Below are 23978 nucleotides of genomic sequence, written 5' to 3'. Positions count from 1 at the left end.
TGTTGTGACTCTCTCTCACACATGCATGGAGCTATGCACTCATGCACACACTCAACGTCATCGTTTACACAGCAGCTCAGTTTTTCCAGTCCACAAAGATCCACTGAAGCGGATATTTTGGTAAATCTTCACTTATTTATCCGTTTTACAAAAAGATCTGTTACTCATATTTACAAACAGAACCGCCAAATATTCTAAACCACGATTTCCACTTTTCTGCCAATAATAATAACTGAGGCACACAAGTTTCTGCCGGACCAAACAATGAATCAGGTGACGTATTGGCTCATTCCATGGCACGTACAGTATGTGTATCCAGAAGAATACTTCACAGAAGAGAGTTCATGTACAGTAAGAGACGTTTGACTGGGTGGATTCCACATGGATTCTAATGATTGAATATACATGCTGGGAAGTGGAACGCTGCGCCCCAAACGCTGAACGCTGAACCACGCCGCCAAAACAGCCCTGTTTTTATTATTTTTACTTGTCAATTTTAAGTTTTATCTTTAGAGATGGTAGTTTTAACTGTCAACATCTCATACATACAAAGATCGCAGCGATCGGTCACTTTTACACGCCTGTCTGGCTTCAGCTCACCCGTTACCGGCTGTCTGCTAGCCAGCCTAGCACCTTCAGCAGCAGTCTGACAGCTGCCAGCTAGCCTTCCTAGGCTAAATACACCACCACCACCGGATCCGACATCGCAAGACCGCCACCGGCTCTACACGATCTTATGCCGATCCAACTCACAGGCCCAGACTCTGGGCCTTGTTGGTAAGTCCCGTTCCCGACCGGTTCACTCCTCTCTGTGCCCCGGCCTCCGGGTTCTGCTACTGAGGTCTAACATCTATTGTGGGCACCCGTTGTGGTGCCCTCGCCAGTACGTACCGTCCTGAGACGTTAACCGGTTCAATCACTACTACTCCTAGCCTGCTTCACCTTATCCTGTCACGTTACACTTTTACTGGCCACAGTCTATTTTTCTTCCCCCAGCAACCACCACCACCATGGCACTCACCTTGACACCTGGCTGCGACGGTTGTCTCCACCTGAAGCAGAGAGTGTCCATGCTGGAGGGAAGAATCTCCACACTACACCAAATCCAGGATGATGAGCTGCTCCTGGACTCCTTATATTCCTTCTGCCATGATCCTGCTCCCCAAGCTACTGACTCCAGCGCCTCCATTGAACTGGACTCCACTGTCCCCGACACCGGTACCGACCGTCCACGTCCCCGGCCCTCCTGCCCGCGGGAGCTGGACGAAACCGTTACGGTAACGGTTCGCGCCGCTGATCCCGTTCTACCCCGCTGCTTTACCTCCAAGGCACGGGAGCTGGATACAACAGTCCCCGCCGCTGATCCTGCTCCTCGCCGCTGCCTCCTCTCCAATGCACGGGAGCTGGATACAACAGTCCCCGCCGCTGATCCTGCTCCTCGCCGCTGCCTCCTCTCCAATGCACGGGAGCTGGAGACAACAGTCCCCGCCGCGGGTCCAGTGGCCTCGGCGGCTGGGCTAAATCCAGCGGTCTCCGTCGTGGATGTCACCAGGCGAAAAATAAAACCATCAGCCAGCTCAACCCCCTGGACAGCGGTGTCCCGGGGCAGCGGCGGGAGGCTAGCCTCCCCCCCGCCTCTGCTCCCCCCGCTGCCCACCAGCAACATGTTTTCCATTCTGGATATGACTGATTTCCCCGCACTGGACTCGGGTTCGTCTTCCAACTGCCCGTTGTCCCGTCCATTGGTCCCGGTCAGCACGACCACAACCACCAAAGTCCAGAAAAGGCCTCGCCAGGATATATTAAAAGCTGCGGTAAAACGCCGCTCGGTAAATCCCACAGGCTCTGGGCAGCCTTCACTGAAGAAGCCCACCCCCGTTACACTGTCCAACACTTGGAAATGGCCTGGAAATAGGCCACTGCAGAATCCCACAATGAACCCCATCACACCAACACAATCCCCGAACGCCCGGCATGTATCCACTCCACAGCCTCTCCTGGTGATTACACCCACCACGGCAGTTATCGGCGATTCCATCGTAAAACATATTAGATTCCGTAATGCTATAACGCATTGTTTCCCCGGAGCCACCACCGCTCAACTCCGCGACAAACTCCCCGGTCTGCTGGCTTCACTCCCGTCCACCGTCACACGCATCATTTTCCACTCCGGTACAAATGATCGCCACTCTGAAAACACACGGATCCAATTCCAACTCGTTTTTAATATCCTCAGCAGCTGTGGAAAGTCAATTTACATATCCGGTCCATTGCCCACAATAGGTCGCGGGGATGCTTGTTTTAGCAGATTGTCCGCTCTGCATTATTGGCTCCAGTTCGCTTGTCACTCCTACAATTTATATTATATCCCCAACTTTCCTCTGTTCTGTAATCACGCACATTTCTTTGCCCCCGACGGCCTACACCCAAATCATTTTGGATGCCAAATACTAACGCACAACCTACGAAGCTCCGTAGCATCACAAACACTTCCTCAAACAAAGCATGCCGATTGACTATTGGTCACAGCTGTGCGGTCTCCTCCTGGGCTGACCACATCCGGTCAACATTCTAGCAACCACTCTGTCGCCCCCTGGCGGCCCGGCAGTCTTTCTACCCCCATCCCCACAATAATACCATTGACTATTAGCCTATTTGATGTACCCACATACAACTCAATTCCTGTCCATATTTCCAACAGGAATATTACAAAACCCCACTGTTTCCCCTCCCATCCATCTTTACTGTCTTTCACAACACACGCAAAGCAACGTGGTGTAGTCCCTCAAAATCTCTCCACACTGGTGAGGGAGCCCCTTGTCCCTAATAAACTCATCACAGTAAAAATGTCCCTGTATAATACAAGATCTCTAACAAATAAAACTGGTCATCTAAAGGACCTTCTCACTGACCATAGCCTGGATTTTTTATTTTTGACGGAAACATGGCTCCACGTAGATGAGTTGGCCCCACTTGTTGAACTCTGCCCTGAGAATTATAGCTTTCTGAGCTCACCTAGATCCTCTGGACGTTCTGGCTACGGGGGTCTAGCTGCCGTGTTCAAAAATAGCTTTAAATTCCATCAAATAAATATTGATCAGTTCCCAAGCTTTGAGGCGCAAGTTATAAAATTGGACTCTGTTAATCCACTCTTAATAGCACTCATATACCGGCCACCAAAGTACCACAAGGACTTCATAAATCAATTTGCATCATTTCTCACTAACACCATAACTAACTTTGATCAAGCTCTGATCCTGGGGGACCTGAACATTCATGTTTGTTGCCCCTCTAAACCCCTTGTCACTGATTTCATGCATTTAATCGATTCCTTTAACCTTTCAATCCTCAACACCGGTCCCACTCACAGGCTGGGCCATACCCTAGACCTTGTTTTATCATTTGGCCTCAATGTCAACATAATTGAAGTCTTAGCTCCCTGTTTATCAGACCATAGCAATATTCTATTTAATACAGTTCTACCACAACCCCCTCCAAAACCACAACTTCCCACCCGCTACTCTCGTTTCATTAACCCACTGACTGCCAATAATTTCTCAGAGGCCCTCATAGCTGCTCCAAGCATCCGCTTTATAGAGGCCCCTCCCCCATCTATCAGCACTGAGGAACTCACCTCCCTTTTCAATTCCACCTGCACAACTATCCTGGACACCATTGCACCACTTAAATTCAGTAAACCTAAGCCTAAAGGCTGTCCCTGGCTGAATGACAACACCAGAGCCCTGAGGAGGGAATGCAGAAAATCCGAAAGAAGATGGAAAAAAGACAAGCTCCAGATTTCATTTGAAATGCTAAGAAACAACCGCCTCAAATATCAGGACTCACTTAACAAAGCAAGATCAAAATACTTTTCTAATCTAATCTCCAATAACTCCCATAACCCACAGATCCTCTTCAAAACTATAAACTCTGTCATTCACCCTCTCACCAGTACAATCCCGGACCTGTCATTATCAAAGTGCATTGATTTTCAAAATTTTTTCATTAGTAAAGTCACCACCATCAGAAATAACATGCCCCTCCTCGCACCGAACACAAACAATCCAATGCTCTGCACATCCAAATTAGACAGCTTCCTCCCAATTACACTCCCAACCCTAATCAAAATCATCTCCACTATGAAAACTACTTCTTGTCCACTTGACATCATTCCCTCGACACTCCTGAAGGAGGTTGTTAACACAACCGGGCCCAGTATTCTAAGCATTATCAACAGCTCCCTGGCCACTGGTACCGTTCCATCTTGTTTTAAACAAGCCGTAGTCCAGCCCCTTCTCAAGAAAACAAATACAGACCCCTCCCTTCCCAGTAATTATAGGCCTATTTCCAAATTACCCTTCATATCCAAAGTACTCGAAAAGGTCATCCTCAGTCAACTCATCCCCTACCTACTCCACAACAATATCACAGAAACATTTCAGTCCGGATTCAAAGCCAACCACAGTACAGAGTCCGCACTATTAATGGTCCATAATGACCTTCTCCGCACCACTGATCTTGGCAACTGTGCCATCCTGTTACTTTTAGATCTTAGTGCAGCATTCGACACAGTCGATCATGACATTTTACTCCAGCGTCTCCAGCACAATGCTGGTATTGACAGCACAGCGCTGAGCTGGTTCACCTCCTACCTCAGTGACAGAACCTTTACTGTTAACATTGGCAACTTCTCCTCCCCCCCCGCCTGTCTCTCCTGCGGGGTCCCTCAGGGATCAATCCTGGGCCCCATTTTATTTTCCATTTATATGCTCCCCCTAGGCCAAATATTCCGCAAACACAATATATCATTTCACTGCTACGCCGATGACACACAGATCTACCTCCCCCTGACACCAAATAATCATTCACAACTCGACAACCTGAGAAGCTGCCTTACAGACATCAAATGCTGGATGGCAAACAACTTCCTTCAACTCAATGATTCAAAATCTGAAATAATCCTATTTGGCCCCCCAGACTCCATCACACAGATTCAGAACGACCTAGGCAACCTATCCGGCCTCGTTAAGCCCCATGCCAAGAATCTGGGCGTCCTCTTTGATTCCGATTTCAAGTTCGATAAACAGATAAACGCAGTAGTTAAATCCAGCTTCTTTCACCTCCGCTCCATATCAAAAATTAAGTCATTTCTCTCCACCCATAACCTCGAAATTGTCATACACGCCCTCATAACATCCCGGTTAGACTACTGTAACTCACTCTACACAGGAATCAGTCAGTCAGCCCTATCTCGTCTCCAACTCATTCAAAATTCAGCAGCCAGGCTCTTGACCGGCACCAAGAAAAGAGACCACATCACCCCCGTCCTAGCCTCCCTGCACTGGCTACCAGTCCAATTTAGAATTAAATTTAAAACTCTCCTGTTTGTATACAAAGCCCTACATGGACTTGCCCCCGCTTATATTACTGGCCTTATAAACCACCCCCCCACCACCAGATGGCACCTAAGGTCAACTGACCTAGGTCTATTAGATGTCCCACCATCCAACCTGACTCGTAGAGGTGACCGCGCCTTTTCCGTCGCTGCTCCGAAGCTTTGGAACAGCATTCCATTCCATATTAGATCTGCCCCCTCCATTGACTCTTTTAAATCCAGGCTCAAAACCCTGTTTTACTCACAAGCTTTTGAGTCCCCCTGACACATTTTATCTGTTTTTATCGCATTGTTTTAGTTTACTACATTGTAATTGTGTTTATTGCTTTTATTGTTATACCTTGAGATGTTTTCTTTACTGTATTACCTGAATGATGAAATGTCTGTATAGCACTTTGGTACGATGAAAGTTGTTTTTAAATGTGCTCTATAAATAAACGTGATTTGATTTGATTTGATAAATAGTAAATCATGTTGATCCTCTGTTTCTCTCAGGGTCCATCAGCAGAGAGCAGGGTCTCCTGTACCCAGCTGTGTCTCCATGAAGAGTGACAAGTCCATGTATAGACCTATTAACTTCAAAGATGGACACCACTCTACTGATCCCAGGTCAGAATGTAAAACATACAGAAAACATATATTTTAGTTAAAGTTATACCATGTAACTTTTTTTATAAAACAAATCTTAAAATTGTCCTAACTCTTAAATCGCTAAAGTTTTAGAACACCCACTCCGTTATTTTCAGCTTCTGAAGCCTTCTCTTTATATATTTTCTTCTAGCAGTGACAGGGGCGGGATTTCCCGGCAAAATGACGTCATCATACACTACCGGCCAATCACAGCGAGGGTTATACACTGCCGGCCAATCACAGCGCATCTTGAAGTGGGGTCGCTATCTATCACAATAGGGCGGCCATATTTGTAGGCGCCCGTGTGTCTCTATCTATACTCGGGTGAAACACTCCGTTTCTCCGGAATGCCTGAACGCACAGGAACCAGGGACCCCTCCAAAGATAGATCTCGGCGAGGTGGAGGCAGACGCGGGCGTGACGCGGGGGTGTGAGGCCCGGTCCGCGGCGAAAAACGGCCGAAAGACGCGGACGCTACTGACCACTAGTTGAGCAACTTACACAGTATAGCTTTAAAGTCCTACTATTTGTCATATACTTTGCTGTATGCGAGATTTGTTCTCCACATTTGAGCCATCTCTTGGAGCGGTGAGCCGCAGCTGTTGATCAAACCTCCCAATCCAACCCTTGATGATGAGTGCCAAGCAGGGAGGCCCATGAGGTCCCAATTTTACAGTCTTTGGTATTATGACCCGGCGGGGATCGAACCCTGACCTCCAAGTCTCAGAGCGGACACTCTAACCACAAAGCCACTGACCTGGTTTATGATCAGACTCTACTGGTCACAGGTCAGAATGTCCGGCCCCATTTAGACTGCAGTCAAATCTCGCCTATATCTGATTTATTTCTCAAATCCGATCTTTTGGCCCGACTATTCACACTGCATTTGCAAGTGACCAGATCTGATCTGTGTGTTCAGGCTGATTTTAACAACTTCTACCCAAAGCTGCCCTGTGTTGACACATCTGCTTTGGTTACCGTGGTAACGACGTAGGCGCCATGGCCTTTTCTCTCTTTATATGTGTTCTTCATATTCTTAATTTTCCGCTTTGTGCCCATTCTTTATGCCCAATGTATTTATATTTAAGTTCATAAAGTTAGCATAAGAACATATAAATGCATTTGCAAATTTTCAGGATTCCAATTAAAAGTAGCTAAAAAAGAAATCAGGTTTCCAAATAAAAAATAGAAAAAAATGCTGATTTACAAGTTCAAAACACATCAACCTCCACACGTACACAGTATGTGAATCCTCTAACAGTATATCTCTGCTGTCGGGCCGAAACCTCCTAACTCCAAAATGTTCATTTTTGGGAAAATGAGCTCAAGTGGAGTTAGGAGGTTTTGACCGAAGGGCTTTTTACTACTTTTCATTGGTTGAATATTATTTTAACCAACACACAGACGTAAAGGGTGTTCAATATCACATATTCATGAAAAAAGAGAGGGCCAATCGGGTGGAGTTGGCTGGTTTGGCAGAAAGTGTGGAGTTAGGAGGTTTTGTTTTGTTAGGAGCTCACATTGCTCCAATAAACTGACTTCTTCATTCACATGATAATTGAGGATTCTTTCTTTCCAGAAGTGTTCACCCCAGAGCAGAGTCTCCAACACCCAGCCTTCTGTCCATGAAGAGTGACTGGTCTAAAGGAGCACATATTGACTTCAGTAATGAACCTGGACCTCCACACACACAGTATGTCAATGAACAGCATCTCTCTCTTATAAGAGCTTTGCCACTGCTTGGTCAGGATGGGACAATATGAGCTCTCTGCTCTATTGAGAAAACTTGTTGTGATTTGGCACTTTAATGAAATTAAATGATATGTGTTTGGCGAGGACCCCCTAAATGACATGTATTTGGCCTTTTGGACCCCCTTAAATTTTATGTATTTGGCCTTTTGGACCCCCTAAATCATACATGGGCAACTAGCGGCCCAGGGGCCACATGGTTCAATATTATTTTAACCAACACACAGACATAAAGATGTATATTTGTAGCTTATTGACCAGCATTACAATTGTATTGTATTCTTTATGCCCAATGTATTTATATTTAAGTTCATAAAGTTAGCATAAGAACATATAAATGCATTTGCAAATTTTCAGGATTCCAATTAAAAGTAGCTAAAAAAGAAATCAGGTTTCCAAATAAAAAATAGAAAAAAATGCTGATTTACAAGTTCAAAACACATCAACCTCCACACACACAGTATGTGAATCCTCTAACAGTATATCTCTGCTGTCGGGCCGAAACCTCCTAACTCCAAAATGTTCATTTTTGGGAAAATGAGCTCAAGTGGAGTTAGGAGGTTTTGACCGAAGGGCTTTTTACTACTTTTCATTGGTTGAATATTATTTTAACCAACACACAGACGTAAAGGGTGTTCAATATCACATATTCATGAAAAAAGAGAGGGCCAATCGGGTGGAGTTGGCTGGTTTGGCAGAAAGTGTGGAGTTAGGAGGTTTTGTCCCAAGCACTTTTTACTACTTTGCATTGGTTCAATATTATTTTAACCAACACTCAGACGTAAAGGGTGTTCAATAGCCCTGATTTATGCCAAAAAATCGAAAAACTCAAAAATGGAGTTAAGAGGTTTTGGCCAGACAGTGACGATACAATAGACTTTCCCTGTAGTTTTAAGAAGCATGTTTAACTGAAAAAAACGGTAGCACTTTATAATAACTATACACTATAAAGCATTAGTTAAGCATTAGTAACTAATGAATTCATCATGAATTCATCATTAGTAAGGCATTATTTATACATTAACTGAACATTAGTAAACACAGTAGTTAAGCATTAGTAACTACTGAATTCATCATGAGTTCATACTTTATTAATCATGAATTTGTCATTAGTAAGGCATTATTTATACATTTACTGTACATTATATAACCCAGGTTCCAAATAAGGGTCAATTATATGGTGATAAAAAGTCAAATAAATGACTACCTGGTTATGCATACTGGTTTAAATAATGGTTAATTCATTGCATCATATGATTTTGCTTAAAAACAACAATAAATAGTTGGTTCATCTACAGTAATAAATATGCTTAAAAAGGTTGAAAACTCATGCTGTATTGTGTAAAATGTGCCAAAAACATTTTATATGTGAGGTTAAAAAATCGGGCTTTGAACAAATCCCTTTAAGTGTACTCCACTATAAAAAGAGCACTGCCCCTTTAAGAGTCTCTTCCTGATACAGACCGGGGCTGTGTCCGAAATGCGGAACACGTTCCCTACTCCCTAACCCTAAATGAGGGATCCAGATGTAGTGTACTACAGTAGTGAACAAATCAGCGCATTTCGGACACTACCCCGTCGCCATCTGGTTGCGTCATCGCTGTCGCACAGTTAAAACACTCTAGCGCTGGCTTTTGGAGCAATAAATAATGCGTGATTCCTAAACCCACCTAATAGCCGATCTACAAGCTCTCAACAGGGGGCGAAGCAACACGTTGTGAGCTTGTACATCAACTCCCCAATGTGGATTGGAAATAACATACCAACATGTTGCGTTGTTATTATGAGAAATAGGCCAAATATAATTATGTTTTTATTCATCACAATTCAATAAAATAATGTTAAAAAATGTATAGGCCTATATATATTTTTTAAATTGTATTCATTCATTGGTGAATCAATGAATGAATAATGTTTATGCCACATTCATTTGTCTCACATGCAGACATACACCCATGTTTGTGATAAAATAGGTTATTCTTGCTAATTTAAATAACATTATTTTATCATGATTATTATCAGCTGTGGAAGGTTGGGAAGAAAAGATCGAAAAACAAAAGCCTCCAGCGTCTATTCTCGTATGTTCTCTTCATAAACAACTTTAGAGCTGTTTTCATCATTAAATGATGAAAAGCAAATTTTGTTCTCTGGTGACAATGCTGTGGACAGTTGTTTTCTTTAGCCGGTGGTTCTGCTACGAGCGGTTCTGTTGCGTTTGCTCAGCAACAGGTGGCTACGCCTCCTGCCATGCAGAGACGCAGAGATGAACCTGCAGTGTGCGTGTGCGCGTGCACACCGCATGTGCGTGCTCAAAGCGCGAGACAGCGGCCGTAGCGCAGTGCATTGTGGGGCGGCAGGGCTTGAATAGCGCTTGAATAGTGACCATCGAATCCTCACTACAAATCCAAATGCATTGTGGGATACTTCAGTACACTATATTAGGGTACAAAAATGCTCACTATACATTCGGACACTAGTTCAAAATGGCGGAGCCCCATTTTAGTACACTACATTAGTGAATAGGGTGGATTTCGGACACAGCCCAGAGTGTATGATCAACAGAACAGTGAGTGAACAGAGAGAAAAAACGTCAGACAAAAGACAGTTTTGAGCATTTATTTTCGAGAGTTTAAGTGTTATTTTTGTACAATATGAGTGTTTAAAGGCCTAGCCAAGTTAGCAGGAGTTTGAGCCAACAGAATCCAGTGCTTCAGTCAGCAAAAACGAACTTTGTGGCTAACAGCTAAGCTAACTGGCTGCTGCTCATCAACAAGCCTGACCAGCAGCTGAAGAAAGACAGGAGAGATAGTTTTGAACTGAGTGGCCGGGTTCCTCTCCATGTGAGGCAACACACAGACATCGGATGGCAAGCTATTGGAGACCCAGGAACTGAATCTACAGAAAACATCTATTGGACCAACTGCATGGTTTGACCAAGTGACTTGAACAGAGCTCTGACTGACTATTTTTTGGAACTGAGATTTGACTTTGAACAGAACTCTGACTAACTAATATTTTTGAACTGAGACTTTGGACCGAGCAACTGAACTGTTTTGATCATCCACTGAGTTAACTGAACGCAGATCTAAGGAAGAGGAAAAGACAGTGACATTTCATTTGGAAGTTAGATATTGACAATATTGCACTGTTTTGTTACTAAAATTGATATTGCACTATTTTTGATAATTGATTGTTTTTGATATTTTATTTTATTATTTTCTGTAAAGGTTGAACTTAAAGGTCATATTAAGGTTAAAGGGGAGTTTAAAGGTACTTGCCTGCACTTTTTATTTTGAAAGCATACTTAACCTGCTGAGAATAGCTGAAATAAATAGGTCTTACCTGTTTAACCCTTAAGTGCTGTTCGGGTCATTTTGACCCGTTTTACATTTTCATTTGGAAAAAAAAGGTAGAAGTTAAAAATGTTTCCACCTGAAACTCACTGGCCTTAAAGATTCTTCTGAGATGAACATGGAAAAAAAATATTTTTGCACTACACCCATGCTACACCCCCCTCATATTTTTTGAACCTTAAGTGCTGTTCGGGTCATTTTGACCCGGAAGCACAGAAATACACAGTATTATGCCAAAACACAGACACACAGTCACCCCCACTTCTAACACCCCCCTTCCGAAGCCCCATTCCGAACCCTCCCCCCCTTCCTATAAGCATGAGCAATATTGCCTAGTATTAAATGAAGTCGTTTTTTTTACATGGATTTCAGCTAAATCAGTAAAAACGCCTAGCTCTTTCAGTGTTTAATGTGATATAGCAAAGCAGAAATGCAAACATTTACCAAATATATGAAATGAATTGTTTGGTATTGAGTCAAAGTCAATGTATCATGATGATTTGTTAAGTTAAAATTTATATTAGTGTTGTTTTTTTTAAACCAAATATCCACCGGGTCAAAATGACCCGAACAGAACGAAGGTGTAGTGAATCTGAACAGAACTTAAGGGTTAAATAGGCTGAAAATATAATAAAGATTGACCGGTCCTAAATAGAAAACTATCTTTAGTTTGAATTAACTGGATTAAATATTTAGTTGGTAAACTAAATAGAAAAACTGACCTAAGAACCTGCTCTAAAAAAGAAAGGTGTTGAATGGTTTTTGAGAATTTTGTCTACCTACCTCCATCATTGTAAATAGTTTATTGTATGCATACTATTTTTGCTTCATTATTTCATTCAGTAAACTTGACGTCTTTATTATTCACATTTAAGCTCTTGTCTCTGGTCTATTCTTTTAGTCACCTCACGAACCTAGAAATACGGTCATTTTCTACATCACTGCTTCTATCTCATTTATAAATGCTTTATAAGGCATGAATAGTCCTCACTTTAGATGGGCTCACGGAACATACTTAACTAACAAGTAGTAACTACCTTAATAAATCATTAATTGATGATGAATTCATGATTAATAAAGTATGAACTCATGATGAATTCAGCAGTTACTAATGCTTATTAATCATGAATGTTTTGTTTTATTATTACTACTAGAAGGGCGGCCCAGCGTCTAGTCGGCGACCTGGCCAACTCGGAACAATGTAAATAGGGAATGAATGCCCCGCCCTTTAATGCAAACCCCATTATACCTGTTTTCATAGGACCCGTGCCCATATATGGAGATATCTGTATCTGTCTGTCTGTCTGTCTGTCTGTCGGCGTCCATTTTCTGTCCATATATGGAGATCACTGCAGTTATAGTTCTGGGTCCATTTTATGCCCATATATGGAGATATCTGTCTATCTGCGTCCATTTTATGCCCATATATGGAGTATCTGTCTGTGCCTCCAACTGTGTTGCAGACACAGTGCCGGTTCCCCCTTTAATGCAAACCTCATTATACCTGTTGTCATAGGACCCGTTTTGAACATCTGTTTGCCTGTGTCCATTTATGCCCATATATGGAGATATCTGTCTGTCTGCGTCCATTTTATGCCCATATATGGAGATCTTTGACCATCTGTTTGCCTCTGTCCATTTATGTCCATATATGGAGATATCTGTATCTGTCTGTCTGCAATCCATTTTATGCCCATATATGGGGGCATTCATTTTATGCCCATATATGGAGAACGCGCGTGCCCGTGGGACATACACACTCACAGAGATTTTTTGTTGACTCATGTGGCGTACGTGATGTCAGAGCCTTTTATGAGTGATGTCACAATGAGTCAGCGCTTGCGCCGATTTCCTCCGGAACAGCCTGATGTCAACAATCAACCCCGCATAAGGAGATTCCGAACGTTTCGCGCCGGTTCGGGTAAACCGCGCGTCGGGTCGGGTCGAGACCCGGCACTGCACTCCGTGCCGCGGCGGGGAACGCGCGTGCCGAATCTGAAGCCGGTGGGACGAACGGTTCTCGAGATACGCGGATTACAGACAGACAGACACACACACAGACAGACACGCAGAGACTTCTCGCATTTATAGATGGATGTTGTTTCAGGTGTCCGCTTTTCTAATAAATACGGTCATTTTCTACATCACTGCTTCTATCTCATTTATAAATGCTTTATAAGGCATGAATAGTCCTCACTTTAGATGGGCTCACGGAACATACTTAACTAACGAGTAGTAACTACCTTAATAAATCATTAATTGATGATGAATTCATGATTAATAAAGTATGAACTCATGATGAATTCAGCAGTTACTAATGCTTAACTACTGTGTTTACTACTGTGTTTACTAATGTACAGTAAATGTATAAATAATGCCTTACTAATGATGAATTCATGATTAATAAAGTATGAACTCATGATGAATTCAGTAGTTACTAATGCTTAACTACTGTGTTTACTAATGTTCAGTTAATGTATAAATGATGCCTTACTAATGATGAATTCATGATTAATAAACTATGAACTCATGATGAATTCTTGATGATTTCATTAGTTACTAATGTTTAACTAATGCTTTATAGTGTATAGTTATTATAAAGTGCTACCAAAAAAACTCACTACCCACAATGCTACAGCGTAAGATCCGGTAACGTTGGTTGGTGGAGCTCACATTGCTTCAATAAACTGACTTCTTCATTCACATGATAATTGAGGATTATTTTTCTCATTCCAGAAGTGTTCACCACAGAGCAGAGTCTCCAACACCCAGCCTTCTGTCCATGAAGAGTGACTGGTCTAAAGGAATTCCTCCTCACTTCAGTGATGAAACTGGACCTCCACACACACAGTATGTCAATCCTCTTACAGTATACAGTATGCAATAGACGTTCACTGTAGTTTTAAGCAGCATGTTTAACTGACGATCTCACAGAGGAAAAACTTCACTACCCACAATGCTACAGCGTAAGATCCGGTAACGTTGGTTTGTGGAGCTCTCACATTGCTTCAAAAAACTGAATTGAGGATTCTATTTCTCATTCCAGAAGTGTTCACCCCAGAGCAGAGTCTCCAACACCCAGCCTTCTGTCCATGAAGAGTGACTGGTCTAAAGGAGCACATATTGACTTCAGTAATGAACCTGGACCTCCACACACACAGTATGTCAATGAACAGCATCTCTCTCTTATAAGAGCTTTGCCACTGCTTGGTCAGGATGGGACAAGATGGGCTCTCTGCTCTATTGAGAAAACTTGTTGTGATTTGGCACTTTAACCCTTTGAAGTTCGCACCAAGAAAGAAGCTGTCAAAAAAATATTTCTTTGCATTTTCTAGTCACTTTAGGCATTAATAACGACAATCAATTGTTTTTTTTACAATACACCCCCCAGTTATTAAAATATAAGCCTCTACCAAATGGTAGACATGTCGTTAATTTAGGGCCTAAATGATATGTATTTGGCCTTTTGGACCCCCTAAATGATATGTATTTGGCCTTTTGGACCCCCTAAAAATCAGGGTTGGGCAACTTTGATGATAGAGAGGGCCACTATATTCCCACACTCAGTCCAGAGGGCCACAATGCATATACAGGGAAAGTTAACAAAATTAGCTGATCTACAAGCTCAAAACGCTTTGCAGTGCGGCGCTTTATGAGCTTGCAGATCTGCTATTTTTGCTTTTTTTTATTTTATTTTTTTAATCCTGAAAAGTAAAATTGTTATTTAACTTCAAAAGCATTTATATGTTCTTCTGTTAACTGAAGTAATTAAAGCGGGTCATGTTTGCATGTTTGGAATTGTAACAGCTGAAAACAATACTATATCAGTATTCCGATATTAATCTGCGGGCCACATTAACACATGGGAAGCCAAGGTTTCTAACATTTCTAGCTGTTGCTGCTGCTGCCGTTCACTCACGCTTTATTTTGAAGAGCCTCGGAAGCTTTGTGCGTGTGCACGTGAGTGTCCACTGACGATTGAGGAAGGTGATTATAATTACATCTAACGATGCTTCTCCTCCATTCACGTTTGGTGAATGTAGCCTTGGCCTGGAAAATTTGATGTCTTCAGGTGGTAACCATCGATCGTAAGGTGTTTCGACCCGCAAACCACAACACCCTCCTGATGGCCGGGTCGGCAGTGGTGGCCAAATCACTGCCCATCTCCTCCTCCTGACCAAGGCTAAACTCCCCTCTCCTGCTCTATTAGTTTTTTTTCCCAACAAGAGGCTTCTCTGGGGAGGTATTGGGTGGGTCCCTCCTGAGGTCTTGAGGTGACACAGGTGCGTAGAGTTCTCCAGTACTGTGGGATTATTCCTGCCTGGAGTTCTCCTTCGTCTCACCAACTCACCAACCAAGTTGTGCGCTGCACCTGTGACCCCTCTTCTCCACACTTGGTCCTGGCTTGATGTATTTTTACCTTTTGTGTTCCTGCAGATGTTCTCGCAGTGACACTTTACTTCCAATTTCTCCCCAGCTGATGTTGTTTAGGTGAGCCATCTCGTTAGCTGTGATTAGTTAAGGGCTGTTACCGTTGTGTTTGTATTGTTGAGTCTCACATACTCCCCCCCTCTCGGGAGACTCTGAGGGTATCTGTATAAATGTCTTTAGCTTGAGTTGGTGCCCTCTCGCGAGTGCTGTGCATGAGGTTGCTAACCTCATACACCCACGCCAGGCTCTTCCTGGTGGTCATCTGTCTCTCCAGCGTCACCAATCTTCCTCGGTTTCCATCCAGACTTTCCTGGAAGTCACTGGTTGCCCAGAGTTCTATGATTATAATTACATCTAACGATGCTTCTCCTCCATTCACGTTTGGTGAATGTAGCCTTGGCCTGGAAAATTTGATGTCTTCAGGTGGTAACCATCGATCGTAAGGTGTTTCGACCCGCAAACCACAACACCCTCCTGATGGCCGGGTCGGCAGTGGTGGCCAAATCACTGCCCATCTCCTCCTCCTGACCAAGGCTAAACTCCCCTCTCCTGCTCTATTAGTTTTTTTTCCCAACAAGAGGCTTCTCTGGGGAGGTATTGGGTGGGTCCCTCCTGAGGTCTTGAGGTGACACAGGTGCGTAGAGTTCTCCAGTACTGTGGGATTATTCCTGCCTGGAGTTCTCCTTCGTCTCACCAACTCACCAACCAAGTTGTGCGCTGCACCTGTGACCCCTCTTCTCCACACTTGGTCCTGGCTTGATGTATTTTTACCTTTTGTGTTCCTGCAGATGTTCTCGCAGTGACACTTCCAATTTCTCCCCAGCTGATGTTGTTTAGGTGAGCCATCTCGTTAGCTGTGATTAGTTAAGGGCTGTTACCGTTGTGTTTGTATTGTTGAGTCTCACATACTCCCCCCCTCTCGGGAGACTCTGAGGGTATCTGTATAAATGTCTTTAGCTTGAGTTGGTGCCCTCTCGCGAGTGCTGTGCATGAGGTTGCTAACCTCATACACCCACGCCAGGCTCTTCCTGGTGGTCATCTGTCTCTCCAGCGTCACCAATCTTCCTCGGTTTCCATCCAGACTTTCCTGGAAGTCACTGGTTGCCCAGAGTTCTATAATTATAATTACATCTAACGATGCTTCTCCTCCATTCACGTTTGGTGAATGTAGCCTTGGCCTGGAAAATTTGATGTCTTCAGGTGGTAATCCATTTGTTTACAAACGCTCGCGAAACTAAAATCCAAACGGGGGCCGACCATCGCGTTATAGTGTCGCCGTGAAAACAATCAGATCTCTGCTTCCCTCGCGTTCTTTGCACCTCATTCATAGATAAAGCCCTTTTTATGTTTCAGCCTAGAATGGAAATCAATGCAGCCTGGTCGCGCCATTTTCTCTCTCCGCGAGCCACGGTGTGACGTATGGACTAGAGTCATTCACAGACAACACAGGATGCGCGCAGCACGCTGCACATTAACCCTTTGTTGTCTCGTTGAGGAACGAGATAACTCCTTTTGGCAGAGTGACCTCTAGTGGCCGTATCTCGTTACTGAACAAGTTTGGCCTCCCAAGTGTTAAGTGAAGGTGGGGGCCGCATGCGGCCCCCGGGCTGCAAGTTGACCATGTATGTAGGGGTGGGGCGGTATCGTCATTTTGTTATCGCGGTCACCGTCTTCCCATTTACCGCCGGTATTGCGGTAATTACCGCACCCCCGTATCTATTAATTAAGGTTCGGCGATAAGCCAAAATAGTCCTATCATTTGCCCAAAATTCACCGCTCCACGGTCCTATAAGCCCGAGTTATACTTCCCCGTACAGCACAGCACAGCGGCTCTGGCTTTGAAAGTAGCAGATCTACAAGCTTACAACGCGTCGCGTCCGCGACACGTTCTGAGCTTGTAGATCTGTGCAGTGTCGGGTTTCTATAGTAACGCACTGTGGCTTCTCAGAAACTACATGCTGTGTGTGAACAATCAAACGATGAGACGGGTAGATTGTGTGATTCTGTAAACTCACGTCGCAATTCACATTGATTGAGTGGTGATATAAACAAGTAGGCAGGTTTAGTTACCAGACTTGACAGAAAAGGTTGTAAGAACAACAACAGTGCACGCGAGCTGCTGCAATTGCAGTCGAAAGTAGTAAGTGACAATCCCTAGCGTCTAACCAGCAGCCCAGCACTAGTTTCGTTTTGGTTTTAGTCCTCGTGCTCCGCCCGTGAATGAAAAAGAAACTGCCACAAGGAATGTATAAACATACTTGTCATGTGGATTATGGAGAAAGTTTAACGCTGCTGCCAGGCTACGAGGCTACTGCTCCAGTAAGGATTTGTCTCCGACGCGATTTGGAAGCGCACTCTTCCTTTGACGGCCAGAGCTTCCAAACATGTGGTACGCGGCCCAGAACAGAGCGGCATGGAGCGCTAGTGGTCCTCGCTTCTCCCCAGTTTTAAAACTCGCTCGTTCTCATTAAAAAATAGCCTATTTTTTGTCTTTTTTTACCCCGGTAAGGATCCTGACACCGCGGTAGGCCACGGTATACCGCGGTACGGCGGTACGGCGGTTACCGTACCCAACCCTACATGTATGCCCTATATGATATGTATTTGGCCTTTTGGACCCCCTAAATGATATGTATTTGGTGAGGACCCCCTAAATGATATGTACTTGGTGAGGACCCCCTAAATGATATCTATTTGGTGAGGACCCCCTAAATGATATGTATTTGGCTTTTTAGAGGGGAAATGGAGGTGACCATGTATAGCTAGGAATCCTGGTCAATGAAGTATTTAGAGCAGGGGTCTTCAACAGGGGGTCCGGGACCCCTAGGGGTCCTCAGAGTTACTACAGGGGTCCGCCAATTATTTGTGTGATGAGGAACGTGAGCTTGAAGATCTGCTGTTTTCTGAGAGTAAGTGTGAGAGGGAAAAAGAGCAGAGCCAATGACTGTAAAAAGGTTCACTGTCTGAAAACATTAACATGAATCCAACATATTAATAAACATGATAATGTATGTCAAACAACTCTATGAAGCCATCTATGAAATCTAGGGAAAAGGTTATTCTCCACATATTCTTACAATATACAGTGGGAGGTCCCTGCTACATCTACATGTCATGAGCTTGTAGATCTGCTATTTTGTCTGAATGTTCACCCAGATGTGGTTAAATAAATCAGATCTCACCCCCCGTAAAATTTTTATTTACATCCAGTCAGGGACGTGCTGGGCCCCTGATTCAGCCCGGGAAAAAGAGTTGGAGAGGCCCTCATTGCGCGCTATGGAGAGAGATCTCTCTCTATAGCGCTGCTGCTACTCAGCTAAAGATTTGCCATTTCAGATCATGACAAGTGAGAAGCCAGTGGGCCAATTGCATGAGTTATATTTCGTTGTTGTCGGGTGGAAACCTTTTAAGTCCAAAACCGTTTGTTTTGTATTTATCATTTTAAAAATGATTTAAACTAGTGAAAACAGCCCAACGCCTTGCACTGCGAGATGTTCTTGTGTGTGCTTGTAGATCTGCTGTTTTTTTTGCTTTGCGAAAAAATGTACAAATTTGAAACTTGAAGATACAAGGTTTTCTGCCCGACAGTGACGATTTACTTTGTTGGCCGCCCAGCCCCCAAAATGGAACGAAGGCCGACATTGTATTTTGATTTTTCTCCTAACGGCCGGCCTAGACCGGCCGGGAATGAACCGGCCGTTCGGGAGTTGTCCCGCTTTTCCCAATGGCCAGCATGTCTATGCATCCAGTAGAGTGAGACCACTACCTCCAATGTCCTCCATTCACCTTGTCTGTAAGGCCTGGTCTGTAAGGCCTTGTCTGTAAGGTACTTCACACACTCTGCTTCTTGTTGGAATGGAAATAAAGAGCAGATCTACAAGCTCACAACACATGGCATGATTGGCATCACAGCACTTCCTGAGCTTGTATCGGCGCTATTCATTGAAGGACAAAGTACATAGGTTTTAAGTGGTTAATTAAATAATAAGTTACTAAACTATCTATTATCTATTATATTGTGTTCTTCTCCACAGAGAGAGAGTCAGAACCACACCTGAACAGAAGACATCCAGACAAACCACAAGTGAACAAAGTAAGACTGGACACATTTTACACAAATTATCATTTTTATATTGATTACTGAAATCTTTAAATTGAAGAAAATATCATCAGACTAAATGTCCACATTGTGTTCCTAAATCAATGTCCAAATGCTGATGATTAACATATACGAACATTTATTTCACTTTTTCCCCCCCTATTTTTTACGAATTGTAGATTTGTTGGCGGGTATAAGAAATAGTTTTAATGGTAGGCCTATTGTATATTCGATGTAAAGTTTTAAATTAACTTTAACATGTTAAACATGTCTTCATTCTCTTCTCATAGCAGGTGTCAGTCCGTTGGAGTACTTAAAGGTTTATAAGGTTGGTTTGAACCGTCTTGATCGTGTGACATACGTCACTGAAGTGCCCTCCCTCAGCAGCATCTACACAGAGCTCTACATCTCAGCGGGAGAGAGTGAAGGGGTTAATAACCAACATGAGGTCTGGCAGCTAGAGACAGCTTCCAAGAAGACCCTCCATGAGCAACCAATCAAATGCTGTGACATCTTTAAGCCCCTCCTCCTTGGCAGAGATAAACCAAACAGAAGAGTTCTGACCAAGGGCATCGCTGGCATTGGAAAAACCTTCTCTGTGCGTAAGTTCACTCTGGACTGGGCAAGGGGTTTGGAAAATCAAGATGTCATTCTCCTGGTTCCCTTCTCATTCCGGGAGCTGAACCTGGCCAGAGACGAGCAACACAGTCTTCTCTCACTGATTCATCGTTTCCACCCTGAATTAAAGAAGATCACAGCAGAGCAGCTCGCTGTCTGGAAGGTTGGCTTCATCTTTGATGGTCTGGATGAAAGCAGGTTTCGGCTGAAATTCAAGAACATTGACATTGATTCTGATGTCTTCAACAACAATGACATCGTCTCTGATGCCACAGTGACATCATCAGTGGACTTGCTGTTGACAAACCTCATCACGGGGAATCTGCTCCCCTCAGCCCTCCTCTGGATAACTACCAGACCTGCAGCAGCCAATCAGATCCCTCCTGCATATGTTGACTTGGTGACAGAGGTACGAGGGTTCACAGACCCCCAGAAGGAGGAGTTCTTCAGGAAGAGATTCAGCGATGAGAAGCTGGCCAGCAAAATCATCTCACACGTGAAGACATCAAAGAGCCTCCACATCATGTGTCACATTCCAGTCTTCTGTTGGATCACTGCTACCGTTCTGGAGGACATGTTGAAGACAGACGAGACCGAAAAGCTGCCCAAGACCCAGACTGCGATGTACAGCCACTTCCTGTGGGTTCAGACCAAGAGGAAGTGGAAGAAGTACCATGAGAGTCATGATGTGAATCAACAGCAGCTAATGGAAGCTGACAGGGAGGTTCTTCTGAAGCTGGGCAGGCTGGCGTTTGAACATCTGGACAAAGGTAGCATGATGTTCTACCAAGAAGACATGGAAGAGTGTGGTCTTGATGTGAAAGACGCCTCGCTGTACTCAGGAGTGTGCACAGAGATCTTCAAAGAAGAGACTGTTCAATCTGAGAGAAAGGTCTACAGCTTTGTTCATCTGAGCATCCAGGAGTTTCTGGCTGCAGTCTACCTGTTCCACTGTTACACACAGAGGAACAAGAAGAGGAACAGGAAGGTACTGATGACATTCCTGGGAGTTGAGGTCAGTTCCTTGGATGACTTCCTGAAGAGAGCTTTTGAAAAGTCCTCGAAGAGTAAGAATGGCCACCTGGACCTCTTTGTCCGCTTCCTTCATGGCCTCTCACTGCAGTCCAACCAGAGTCTTTTAGGAGGCCTTCTGGATCAGACAGACCGCAGTCCTGAGAGCATCCAGAGAGCCATCGATAACCTGAAGAAGATGAATGATCAAAGGTACTCTCCTGACAGATGTATCAACATCCTCCACTGTTTGATGGAGATGAACGACCACTCACTGCATCAGGAGATCCAACAGTACCTGGAGTCAGGGGACGGATCAAAGACCCTACTGTCTGAGAGCCAGTGTTCAGCTCTGGCCCACCTGCTGCTGACATCAGAGGAGGTTCTGGATGAGTTGGACCTGGACAAATACAACACAGCAAGATTGTGGGGGAAATCCAGACTGATCCCAGCTGTGAGGAACACCAGAAAGGCTCGGTTAGTAGTCATGTTCATAGAAAACCTATTAGAAGAGAATCAATCTACCATCACACCTACACTATAAGTAGAAATGATAGTTAATTTAAAATATCCAATAATAATCAGGTCTGGTGGTATTGTGTGTGTGTGTGTGTGTGTGTGTGTGTGTGTGTGTGTGTGTGTGTGTGTGTGTGTGTGTGTGTGTGTGTGTGTGTGTGTGTGTGTGTGTGTGTGTGTGTGTGTGTGTGTTAAAAACAGCAGATCTACAAGCACACACCGCGAGGCGTTGTGTGCTTGTAGATCTGCTGTTTTCACTACTTTTGTGCGACAGCCTTGTTTGATGAAGCAGGGCTTTGCTTTGCGAAAAAATGTACAAATTTGAAACTTGGAGATATGAGGTTTCTGCCCAACAGTGACGATTTACTTTGTTGGCCACCCAGCCCCCAAAATGGAAAATTAGGCAGACATTTTTTATATCTTTTCCTAATGGCCGGCCTGGACCGGCCGGGAATGAACCGGCCGTTCAGGAGTTGTCCCGCTTTTACCAATGGCCAGCACGTCCCTGTGTGTGTGTGTGTGTGTGTGTGTGTGTGTGTGTGTGTGTGTGTGTGTGTGTGTGTGTGTGTGTGTGTGTGTGTGTGTGTGTGTGTGTGTGTGTGTGTGTGTGTGTGTGTGTGTGACTGTGTGTTTGCGCGTGCATCAATTCACTTAATTAAGTATACTCGTTAATAGCAATAAGAGTTAAATTAATTATTTCTGTGGACTTTAAATCATTGTTTTATTTGATGACCTTCCTGTCCTGGCGTTTGACCTTTGTGCCCTCAAAACATTGACAACGCCAAAGGTCAAGTGGTCTTGACCCTAGAATGACAAAACTCCTATGAACATAAAATAATCATTAAAGACGCACACAAACTACTGTGGAAATGCTTTTGGCGTTGCTGAGTATACAACCCTCACCATGTGATTGGGTTGTGGGTTGACTGATTTATTTTCATGATTTTTTGGGGGGCATGTTTTTTTTTCCCTATAACATGTACTTGATCTAACTTGTGTCTTGTCTCTGTTTTGACATATTCTACATTTACAGACTTGTTGGCTGTGATCTCGAAACACCAGATTATGAAATTGTGGCTTCAGCTCTCAGCTCTAATCCTTCACATCTAAGAGAATTGGATCTCAGTTATAATGACATGAAGGATTCATTCATGGAACTCATCTCTGCTGGATTAAAGAGTCCACATTGTGAACTGGAGATACTGAGGTCAGATTAATTAACCAGCATTATTTAGCATTATTTAGAGAAAAGTGGGCATGGCTGTGAACATTTCCCCCAAAATAAATGTATTAAAACAGAACTGTCTAAATATAGTGAAAATGGCCAATCTATAAGCTCACAAATTAATTACCTCCTGTGCGAATTACGTCCTGCGTGACTTTAGGGCAAGGTCGCTTTTTCACCCTTAGGCGTCTTACTGGTTTATATATTATATAAATATATACTAATTAATAACTATATGTGATTACCATCTACTACTGTATACCTGGCAACTACCCTGCTCTCTGTCTGTCTGTCTGTCTGTCTGTCTGTCTGTCTGTCTGTCTGTCTGTCTGTCTGTCTGTCTGTCTGTCTGTCCTCTCTCAGTCAGTTTGCTGGATCATCTGTTGTTAACTTGTTGCTTCCTGTTTCCTGTCAGTTAGCTTCCTGTTGGAAGATGACCATGATTTACTTCACATTATTCCTGCCTGCCTGTTCTTTCCATCTCTTTGGTCCCTCCATCAACACTAATCAATCCAGATATGTAATCTTTAATTATAGACTTGCTGGCTGTCACATCACACAGACAGGATTTGACATCCTGGTCTCAGCTCTCAGATCGAATCTTTCCCATTTGAAAGAATTGGACATCAGTTTCAACTGCCTGCAGGAATCACAACTGGACCAACTCTCTGCTCTACTGAAGAGTGAAGAGTGTAGACTGCAGATCCTGAGGTAAATAAATAGTATGTTTTCTCTCTGTGTGGATCTCTTCTTGAACATCAACAGCACTTTGTTAAATATGGATTTCTCTGCAGGTTGTCAGGATGTGGGCTCACAGAGGAAGGCTGTTCTTCTCTGGCTTCAGCTCTGACCTTCAACCCCTCCCATCTGAAACAGCTGGACTTGAACTTCAGCCACTTAGGAGGCTCTGGTCTGAAGAAGCTCTCTGCTGCACTGGAGACTCTGAAGTGA

General features: G+C 43.8%; 1 protein-coding gene across 1 annotated transcript; it reads left to right on the top strand.

The window, feature by feature from the left end:
- Positions 1-1010: 1010 nt before the first annotated feature.
- LOC308308751 (protein NLRC3-like) lies at positions 1011-23978 on the top strand (the record flags this gene model as incomplete). Its single annotated transcript, XM_080754205.1, has 7 exons — positions 1011-2172; positions 4978-5074; positions 19593-19651; positions 19948-21763; positions 22836-23009; positions 23544-23547; positions 23829-23978. The coding sequence occupies 7 exons, from the start codon at positions 1011-1013 to the stop codon at positions 23976-23978; spliced, it is 3462 nt and encodes a 1153-aa protein (XP_080610331.1).

The sequence above is a fragment of the Nannobrachium achirus genome (genome assembly GCF_963921795.1).
Source record: "Nannobrachium achirus genome assembly, chromosome: 23".
Classification (NCBI taxonomy): domain Eukaryota; kingdom Metazoa; phylum Chordata; class Actinopteri; order Myctophiformes; family Myctophidae; genus Nannobrachium; species Nannobrachium achirus.
Note: the sequence above shows the minus strand (reverse complement) of the source record. Positions and strands in the feature narration are given on the sequence as shown.